Source organism: Montipora foliosa, chromosome 14 (assembly GCF_036669935.1).
Source record: "Montipora foliosa isolate CH-2021 chromosome 14, ASM3666993v2, whole genome shotgun sequence".
Lineage (NCBI taxonomy): Eukaryota > Metazoa > Cnidaria > Anthozoa > Scleractinia > Acroporidae > Montipora > Montipora foliosa.
The window spans coordinates 5890265-5901617 of record NC_090882.1 but is presented as its reverse complement, the minus strand read 5'-3'; the positions used below and the strand labels follow the sequence as shown (position 1 = coordinate 5901617).

Sequence of the window (11353 nt, the reverse complement as noted above, 5' to 3'; positions counted from 1 at the left end):
GTTTTATGGAAAAGTTGTATTTGCCTTAAGAGATAGATAGTGATTGAAAGTGATATCATATACAGTTGATCCGTTTTGCGTGTGATGTCAAACAGGATGCAGTGGTTCCAGAAATGAAAATGCAACGCAAATTAGAGTGCAAAATAGATTAAAATCGAGAATTTCCGTTTTATAGATAACCACAGGAAACGTTTTTAACCGAAACCAGAAAAGATAGGTGTAAGTATCGCCTGCCCACCATCAAAAATCTGACACGAAGATCTCTAACCCTTAGTAATTTAGAAAATTTCACTCCAACTTGTTGTTGTCATGTCTTCAATGTTTTTGTTATTTTAGAAGAGAAAGAAAAAAAAAAGAAAAACACGAGTTGTCGTGCCAGAACGCGTCTTGAAATCACCCTCGTAATTGGAATTTGTCATTTCATGGACTGATCCCTAGCTTATGAGACGGCCATATACTTTCAAGATATGTGTACTGTTTAAATCAATATTCTATAATCCGATAACATACTATATGTAACTGTTTGTGGGATTAAAGCCATTTTCATAGCGATTAGTTCCAGTAATTGCCATTATCTGAATGAGTTTCTGAGAATAAAAGAAAAAAAACAATGTTCTATGCTTAATATCTTTAAAATTTCAGTGTTGATTCAGCCACTACGCCCCTATGGCTTTCTGACAGCCTTAAAAGATTTTCGTTTGATGTGGGGCGATAGGAGTAAAAGCTTCATCTTGACAGCCTGAAAATTTGACTCTTTAGTGATATGGGTATGATATAGTAAAATGCCATTGTCATATGCGTTCTGTGAATGGTTCTTTTGTAATTGGTTGTTAAACCTCGGGCATCATATTCCATCTTAATCGGCGATAATTCAATTATCGCCTTAGAGGTAACCGCAGAAAATTTGCCCCGCTATAATAAATAAGTTTTCGGAAAGAAGAGATTTGGTTTTGTTGATCCTGCCAATATTGTTTGGTAAGAAAATACGCTTAAGACAACATAGATACAGCATAACAGTTTCCTTTTTGCTTTGTATAATGCAAAGTTAAATACTTTTATCTATTTCATCTTCATGGAAAGCACACATGTAGCAATAAAGTGACGAATTAATTAAACTCGGCATATCATTAATACATGTGTGAGGCTGTGTAAATGGCCATTGCTGAATTTAATAAATGGGTGCTAATTGACTTGCGGTAGTCAAGTCGTATTTCAGTTTCCTGGATTATGCAGTTGGACTAAGGTAACGCTTCGGTTTAGTGACTCTTCAACCGCGGAGCGCAAAATGTTACAAAACGTTGCAGTGCCGCACTTCTGTAGGTGATGACATTTTGGTAGTAAAAATACTTGGTTTATTTTGGAACAAATCTATTACTAATCTATAAAGAACACATCCTCGAGATCCTAGAAATTTGTGCCTCAATGAGAGGGAAGGGCTTTTCGAGTAATATCTGACTTTTTTTTTTTTTTTTACCATCTGTAAATTGTAAATGCAGATACCAATCGAAACCTTTCCTCCAAAAGCATATTTGGGAAACACATTACGTCTATATGTATTTATCTGCCATTGACAAAGAAAATTTAAGATGATAAAAATCAACAAATCAACCTTAATGGAACTCAAGCTGACAATCAACATCGCTATGTCATGTGTAACCTCCCTGTGCGACATCTAAAGGGACCCCTTTGTGTTTATCCTGTTCTAGAGCTCAGAGACTGTCAGCTTACTCGTTGGCTGAATAACAACGACATCTTCGTCGTATTTAGGCTGTTTCTGCCAAACGCAGCATGGCGTCTTTTCGAATTGACGATATCTTATCTCGACCACACTGTTCTCGGGCCGAAACTAACAGCACATTGAATGGGCCCATAGCTACTACCCATGTGCCGAATTATCAACAGCTCAGCTTCGGCGTGGACCAGATACTTGGAAGGCACGATTCGGAGCATAGAGAACGACTGCCATTGCTAGGTAAGGAAAACCAAACGGCGTATTAAGAAACTGCTGAACACTAAGAGTATATACCATGATTTCTCTTGTATATAAATCGGCGTGCTCGAATGTGCCTCTTCTGTGTTATTAATTACTGAGATTACATATTTTCGCGGCTGTTAATGCAGCAGACATTGTGTGCATTTCACTCGTGGATGCCTTATCGATATTTTAAACGACTTCAATAAAACACTAGTTGGGTTTTTAAAGTTTGGGATAAGGTCGAAAGATACAGCAGACAGGCGTTGAATCGCTTTCCCACCTTTAGATGTTATCGCTCTACGTTAACAAAAAAAGCAAATTAAACTGTTTATGATCGTTCTCCGCCTGAACCACATTGGAATACGGAAGGTAAAAAATATTGATTGTTTTAGAAACTTGTTTGTCACCAATATTCAAAACCTGGGCGTCTAGCACTGAAGGCAATAAGACGTTAAACGACATTTATTAGCCGTAAAACAACGGATTCAGTTGTGGAAAGCAACTACAAAGAGCTTACAGTAGGTAAGTGGTTCGTTGCTCAACAATTCGGTTTCTGATCTGGCCCATCAAGGAATTCATTGAAACAATTACCATGGCGTTTCTCTTGCTCACAATCATTCCAAGACACTAATTTTTATTTTTGTGTCATCTCTAACTTTCAAGATTTTAAATGCTGCCACAGGTGAAGAAGTTCGGAGGGCTTCGTGTTGTTTATTTGCAGTGTGAGTCGAACCATTTTGTGAAACTTTCTTTCGTTGCAATGCGCGAAGTTACTTTGAACAAAAAGGCCCTTAGATGTTAACTCATGATTGTTGAGATCTTTTTAACACGCAGTTCCCGATTTAAGCTTGCCAGCCGGTCAAACAACGGAAATTGATAGTGAACGCATTGTATCAAAGATAGATCGACGGAAGTTGCTCTCTCATACGAATAAAAAACATGGAGTGGATAGCGCTCGGATTTAAGGGCGAAAATTTGTTTTTGTCCTTCGACGGTAAATAGTTGCAATGATCTGCTAAGTCGCGTTCCTTTTTCCATGTAACTTAAAAGACAGTTGCGGGGGTTCGAAGGCTGTATATTATGTGCAAGATTCCGTGTAGCTCTTGATTAAAGTGATTCTATGCTTCTATGTTATGTCGTCAGTTTGCGAAAGCAGTAAAAAAAGGTTAAACTCATAGAGGTGAATAGCTTTTCGGATTTAAAGTTACCATGTTTTAAAGCCTATTTTATTCATCAGTTGACTATTCTGTGTTTGCCAACTTTTTTTTCATATATATCCATATCAGGAATTTTGTATTGGGCGATATCTGACGAGATCTGATGTCGTTTCCCATAGAATAGGACATCTATATGTACAATTTGTGAACTTATCTGACAATCTAGTAAACTTTGGACAAAGCAAATGTAATAAGCGGTTCGTCTAATGTCACTAGTATATTTTATTATCTAAAATACGTGAACAAAAATATTTGAACTCGTACATGAATCTAAACGATTCCGCGCATAACGGCGAGCTTTGCTCTCGAATATAGAAAAGCAGAATACATGCAGCATCACTTTAGCGATAAAAGAAAACTAAATTGTTTCAACTATAAGTCTTAACAATTCCTTAAAGCCATCGCCTATAACCTGCCTTCTCGGCTTCACATGATTTCCTGAATTCCTGGTTTCTGATTTAACACTTCCGATGACAAATGGGCAAAATGCGAGACTTTGCGTGTCATCTCCTCGTGAAAACGTTGTTTAGTTTTAAGGGAAATGAAATCACTCAGTTCTATAATAGCAGCGTTTCTCTACAATTAAAGAACACCTTCCCCGGCTGTGCTCTGCTATCTTCTTTTGGACCTCTGCAATTAAGCCGGAAAGTGAAATTCATGGCCGACGGCTCACGAGTGTATTTCCCAGTTTTTTCAGTGTTGTTGCAGAGAAATCCTCTTAAATACTGCAAAGAAGATAGTAGTTCTATGTGTAGGAATAGAATATCACTGAAAAATCATATCAGTGGAATTTAGGACAATAGACAAAGGCGTAAACTCCCGAAATCAAACAAGTCAGTAACCCGTTTCAAGGTTTTCTAACTTTCGAATGAATATCACTGATTTACTTTAAACTACGTTTTCAAATTTAGAATATAATTTAATTTTTTAGTTTAAATCTAAAATAAATTTGTTTGAAAACAGCTGATTAACCCTGCTGAAGCTAGCGATTCTATTTCTTTACCGAACAGTTATAAGTGTGCTTTATGATGACTGAAATTTTATCACCTCTCATGCATTGAATAGTTTAAAAAGACAGAAAATATTTTTATGAGTCTAAATCTTCTTGTAATGACTAATATCTTTATGTTTGACTATTTTGACGTACTACGAAAAGCGCCTTGTTTTGATCCAAAAGCGATGTTTTTGTCATGTTCTCTAAGTAATTTGATTGCGGTTGTTTAAAATACGAAAAAAAAAACGATGTTTCTCCTTTGATGGAAGAAGAGTGAAGGGTTCGGTGTGTTCGAGGTGATATACAAAACGGGACAAAACTCTTTCGATTTTGTGCTATCGTTCTTTAAACTGATTAAAGTAAACTAACTGCTGAAACAGATTTTAAGGTTTAGTTTAATTGATCGGGATTTCATCTATTTCGCAAAGTGTTTTGTTTTTCGCAAAGCAAAGCAAAGCAAATCATATTTTTGGGTGCGAAACGACGAATCAGAGCTCCAAATCACAGGAATTTTGCTCGCTCATATTCAAAACACCTCAAGGCTTTTTGTCTCGTTTAGGACTGATAGAAAATTGGCGTTATTTCACGTTTTTTGAAAAACAGGATATGCGTAGTCTTGGGATCACTTGTCCGTAGTATCCTGACAAATTTTGGCAGCATGCATGTATGTACGCCTCAATTTGAAATATTCAAAGACTTTCTTCTTTCACTTGAATGTGAAAAAACAAGGTTTAAAAACAATCAAAAGCACTTCAGTTGTTTTGGTTAAAATATGTTTTCATGGAGCCTTTAATCACAGCATCTTAAAAAGGGAAACACCTTATATTCAAGGGGTATAAAAGAGTTTATCATCTCTAATGCGAAAACTAGGTAAAACTGCAGGGAAGCTTATCAGTTTTCTAATCTCAAGTTAACCAGGCATCAACCGTTCTACGAGGCCATCAAAGCTCTTTACCAATCCGTTACGTTGTTTTAAAGATTTATTCAGTTGGCGAATACTTTGCACGACTAAAAAGGAAAAAAGAAAGGATGTTGGCCAACTTGAGTATTTCAACTTGAAAACATTACTGTGTGACGCTTAACCTTGCTGATGAAAGCTTGTAAAAGGCAAGATTGCGTTGTTTTCTGCTTGAAAAGAAGCAGCTGGTTTCATACAGATTCTGGCATTTTAGTTAGCGAGGTGTGGTTGTGAAATGAAAGCTCTTCAATGAGATGACAACAATCGTTTACTTGTAACATTAGAATAGGGTGTAAAGACGTCTAATCGAGTAGCAAATTAAGGAGTTTTCTATGCTCAAGGAAACAAAAAATGCCCGAGATTTTTTGGCTTGACATTCTCAAGTGGCATCTAGACGCAAGACATTTAAGTTAGTCTTTAAGATTTGGTTTGGAAATGTAAGAGAACGCTTCGCTTCTTGCATTGGCTGTCAGAGTAGGGACAAAAGACCACGCCTTTCTACGCGTTCAAAAACACTTAAAACACAAATCAATTGATGCGGCCTGCGAAAAATGGTTGTGACCTCAATTCCATTGTAGTCGAGAACGAATTACACCTTTAAAGAACTGAAACATAGATTTCACTTTGAGATGAAATGCGATTGGTGTGCGACAACTGGACAATAGCTAAACAAAGGCGTTGCTCTAAAAGATTGAATCACTTTCCTAAATCCATTTGGTTGTTTGCCTTGCTTTGTTTTGTGAATGCGATAAAAGCTGAAATGGACATCATTCGTCAAGACCTCACAAAGACAAATATTTTTACTGCATAACAAAACTAACCGAGCTTTCGAAAATCACAATGGACTATTTTTAGCTGAGACATTAAGCATGGGATCCCTTCTGCTAGCGTGAGAAAATTTGCCTTCTTCTTCCGTAAGGCTTCGCCCACTGGAGTTGCCTCATTCCTATGGCATGCTATGACCTTCTCGACCAAACCACCCCGTTTGCATTTCAAAGTTGTTCCAAGAACAGTTTTTCAGAAAAAGCACCTATTGAGTTTGAGAGAACTACTTTTCATGTGAATCGGCCCCACGTGTTTTTTAACGGTTAGAACACGTTTTTTAGTGCACCATATAGTGGCTATGTTTTAAAACATGTACTTACCGTAATTCACAGCATCTTCAAATTATTACTGAAGTATTCATTAACACTTCTTGTGGTCGTACAACAAACGATTATTTTTCTTATTTCGCGCAATAAAAATAAGCCACTATCATTAAAGAACCTTTTTAACTTTCAATGAGACGTTAAATGCATTATTAGAGGTCATTCTTATCTCCAGGATCTTTCACTACCACTGAAATCGTTTTTGTTTTCCTTACACTAGTCGTCTGTGAGATCTGTTGGGGACCCGAAAGGCAATATATCATCAACAACCAGCATTCACCTCGCTTATTGACTACCGAAACACTTTCAATTAAGATTATTTAAGTCGTCGAACTTACACCGATTGCTATCGTGCAATAAAAGTCCCTATTTACCCCTCCTCTTTGCCGAAAGCAGCTGGGTGGGATCGTATGTTGTTGCGAGCAGAATTATATTTCCGATTTTTTCCCACCCACGAAGGATAGAATAACAGCACATTCATTCGATATCACGGAGTTTTTTTTATAGGGAGATAAAAATGACCGCCTTTATAGATAATAATGATATCACGATTTTGTGAAGTCAATGAAAGTTGTTTTTTTGTTTTGTCTGCAACAATGGAGAGGACATTTCCTCGTAACAAAACCCGACAATGATCACGTAGGCCGAGGACCTCTTACAACGAACAGGGGGCAGCTGAAATTTTCAGCTATGCCCTTCATATAATCATCAAATTTAAGGGTCTAAAATTTGTACAGTAGAAAGAAGTCTTTTTAAGTACGCGTTTGAGAATGAATCCATCAGTTCCTATTGGCGTAAAGGCGTGATCACTTTCTGTAGACTCCAAGCTACAGAACAGCACAAGTTTATTGTATGCCTCTCTTTCTTACAGTTCTTAATACTGATGGAAGAGTCAGAAATATCTTTTGAGGTGGCAAAATCTAAGGACTTTTAGTAACAGATACTTGTAAGAGCTTTCCCTGCGGTGTCCTTTATTGTGCTTTCTTGGTAAAGTTATCTAACGTTTAAGACCGTAAATGAAATCGCAAAGTGGAAGTTTATTTTCCTGTGGTTCTGTTTATGGTCTTAATGATACCGTACAAGGTGGTTCCAACTTTTGAGTCCTAAAGTGTGTTCACTTAAATAAAAGATACTCAAGGATACTCTCTTCTGGTGAATATGCGGTGAAAAAATGTTTCGTACAAAAAAAAGCGTCACTACGCTTTGGATGAATTCCCAAAATGCGGTGTTAACATTCAAATGAAACTGAGCCACTAGCAGCAGTATTTGATGTTGTTTGTCATGTTGAAACGAGGCAATTCAAACTCTCCTAAGTCCCTCAGATCATAAGCAACGAAATCGAAAACGAATGAATCGTGCCATGATTCTGGAAATACTAAACTGAGTTTTGCCAAGCCTGTGCAAAATTAAAACATTTTGGCCTCCTACGATCTGGTTTGCACGCATTGCGGGCTGGCTTAACTCGATGTGACTTAACTTTTCTTACAAGAAAATGTAAGCACGGGGGTTGTTTTTGTAAAATGTCTCCTTCTGAGACAGTTAATATCTTGCATTATAACCGTTTTTTGTATTGGTTTATTCTGCATTAAATTTGATTTATTTCGTTTTAGCGCCATCATCGTTCTCATTTAAGAACAGAGTGTTGGCGTTTGTTAAGCCAGGCTTGTTTACACGTACGACGCAGGCATAGGCACAAGAAACCAACGTGTAATCCGGGGCGAAGCATAAGAGCAAGCTCATTGAAGGAAATTGTTCCTTTTTCTTGAAAAAGAAAACAGAAAAGCAGAGCCTGCGCTCCCTCATCAGATTATGAAACTCGCCATACTCTGTCCTCCTACGAAAGATTTCCCTCACCCAAACCCTTTTCGCTTCTGTTTTATTGCTCCTTCCCTTCGCCTTCTCCATTTCTTCGCAACAGAAGAACAAGCAACAACATCTCCTCGTCGCTAAAGCATCTCCTCAGCGTCCGCCATTTTTGAATTTATAAGTTTGGCGCCAAAAGATTTTTTCACTGGGCCTGCGTATGTCACCTTGTACTTATGCTTATCGCACGTGTGAACAACCTTGTGCTTATCATATGCTTGCGTCGTGCGTGTAAACCAGCCTTTACCGTTTCCCGTAGGTTTATCTCATCATTTGGAAGTAATTACAAATCACCTCTATAAGCTAAACTGGAGCTTACATATACCTATTTATAAGGGTTACCACTAAAGTGAGAGTAGTTTTGTATTGTTTTTCGGTGGTGGTATTCACATCTGAATTCTGTTAAAGTCTTGTACTTTAAAGGAGTTAGATAAAAACTTTTTAAGCTGGGGCCGGTTGTTCGAAGCCTGGTTAGCGCTAACCGTTGATTTAGAGGTATCAAAACCTATAGGTTTCCATGGCATGTTTAACGCTGGTTAATGTAACGCTTATCATGCTTCGAACAACCAGGGCGAACGTGGTCATAACGGAATAGTGATATCACCATATGGTTCCATAAATAGAAGGCTAGGGGGTACGAGGAGAGAGGCCAATGAATAATCAGATTTGTCCCTTATTTTGGCACAGTTCTTCATACGTATAATAACCTGCGGTCAGGAGTACTTTTCTTTAGACAGGGCGGAAAAGGTACGCCTGATACAATTTCTTAACTAGTCGTCTGCCGCCCACCTGTCAAGAGTGATGTTATCATGATCATGTGTCATGCTATAAATGTGAGCCAATCAGATTTTACCGGAAATTACCTGCAAGTTGCGATTCAAGGAAAGACGCGACGAAAACAAAATAGAACTCTAGCTGGAATGTCTGCGAAGTCAGACTTCAGCCATACAATCAAAGGTATTTCTGCAAAATCCCACCTGACAGTTGGTGCGGTTTTCTCTGTTCAAACCATCAAGGAACAAAGAATTTCAAGGTAAAATCGGAGAAAAAGCCAAATACTTCATGTTATCATCAGGCGCAATCAACAGTACGATGGTCTTCATTTAAACTCGATTATTTGAGGTCACAATAAAGGATACTAATATCACTGTAATATGAGGAAAATGTCTAGTGTTCCAGCAGCAGCTACTCAATTATCATTTTGTGAGAAGTGTGCCACTAGACCATCGTTCAGCGCTTCCGTAAACAATGTCGAATTTCTCTGTCAAGCTCGGCTGATTCCCCGAATGTGGCAGCACTAAAGTCCCATACGGTTCTTTTTGGAACTTGTTGTTTCCGAATATATTCCAAAGGACTTACCACAACTACAAACGTTTTCGAATCGGTGGAAGTGGAACGATCCATTTTTTTCTGGAATGTTCGGCACTGTAAATAACACTATTGCCAAATCCCGTTGGAAGTACGACTGATAACCTAACCTTTCCCCTTAAATTATTTTTGGAAGAAGGAAGCAAAGTCTTAGACCTAAAGGGACACTTTGCGTTGAACGTCAAACTTGGGCGTGCATCTAATTGGGCGCATTTCTGTACATTAAGGCCCAGTAATACTGATTAGCTCCTGGTATCGCTTAAAACAAATTTAGTTGGCTTACCAGAGCAGCATTTGGGCCAGAGCATCAACACGTCACATGGTTGACCCAGAGCACGACTTTTTTGGATCTTTAGGGAGCTTAATGGAAGATACGTGGTGTATTTTGTCATTTAGTGGTTACCTATTGTTTAAAATTATCTAAACACGGTAAAACCTTCAGGGTTAGGATTAGGGTTAGAGTACTTTCTCGTAGCCGCTATCGTAGTCCTCGCTCAAACGCCTTATAAACGAAAGCCGATGAAAAAAAAAATGTAAACAATTTCACTGCGCAATTTACATACCCCCCCCCCCCCCCCCCACACCCCTCCCCTTCGTTTACGGCCACATCACTGAAAATAACAGAAGTTTTGCGGCTATCTAAAGCTATAACAACACAGGTTAATGGAGAAACAAGATCATTGGACTTTGAGGTCAGTCTCGAAAGATCATGCTGCGATAACTGCCCACTGTAGGCTAACCAACTGAACTTCGCCCTTTTTTAAACTGTGGACCATTTTATTCTCCTGGGTCTGCACAGCGCTGAATTGGTCGCTATGAACTGTATAAATACCGGTTTCTTCAAGGAACCGATTTAAAATCGATTTAAAATGTACTTCATTGGTCCCATCGCAAGTGTTCATTCTCCAATTGAGAATGGCGCTGGTGGTTGCCGATATTCCGATCTTTCAGGCCTTGCTAAGGTTAAATTAAAAAAAATCCCTTCCTCTAACAATTAAGACAAAGAGAATGAAGTTGTTATTGTCGATCTATTAATTAAAGTAATACTTTATCACAGAAATTATAATTTTATATTTGACATCTCATTTAAGTCTACTCGTTAATTTATCTACAGGCAGTTATTCCTTGGTTCCAAACGCTTGTGATCATCTTCACACGACCTACTACACGTCACCATACCTAACTGCGCATACTCAGCCATTCCTCTGTGGGTCTCTGCTTCACAGTTCAAGTTGCGATGCTTGTTTCAGTCACAGCCCGTATTCATATGGCTCAATATCAGGTTTGATATGACATTTTCGGACCAGCTATATAAATTGTTAATATATCCAGTGGCTAATCCCCATAACATTTTTTTCTATGCAAATGGCACTTTGCTTGTTTCAAGTTCCTTAAGCCTGGTTTTTATTGACGACGAAAGCACAAGCCTTATGCTAAATGAAAGCAAACGTTGACATAAGCATCAAAATCAACCACGGCCTCCGCCATTTTGTTGAAGTGTTCAGACTCGGGAAATCTGGAACGTGTGCTTAGTTAGCCAGAAAAGGCCAGATAAAGCAATGCTGTGTTTCGTTTACACATGACATAAGCCGAATGCAGGCACAAGGGCAAGCACAAGGAGAGGACAATTTTGCTTGTGCTTGTGTTTATGCTTGCGTGGAGACCGTTTTTCATGGTGAAATTAGCGCTCTTATTCTTATTTGCTTTTAATGATGATAGCCACTACCTTCAAATCCACGGCACAGCTATGGGCACTAAAATGGCCCCCTCTTTTGCTATCCTTTTCCTTGGGCATTTCGAACAAAATACTTTAAGGAACGCCCCATTTCA

At 38.4% G+C, this 11353-nt stretch overlaps 1 protein-coding gene across 1 annotated transcript in view; it reads left to right on the top strand.

The window, feature by feature from the left end:
• The first annotated feature begins 1683 nt into the window (after positions 1 to 1683).
• Positions 1684 to 11353, top strand: part of LOC137985153 (H2.0-like homeobox protein) — a 15727-nt gene continuing 6057 nt past the window's right edge. The window contains exons 1-2 of the mRNA XM_068832657.1: positions 1684 to 1972; positions 10638 to 10805. Coding sequence (XP_068688758.1) covers positions 1789 to 1972; positions 10638 to 10805 — 352 coding nt within the window. The 5' untranslated portion in view covers positions 1684 to 1788. The remainder of the gene's footprint in view (positions 1973 to 10637; positions 10806 to 11353) is intronic.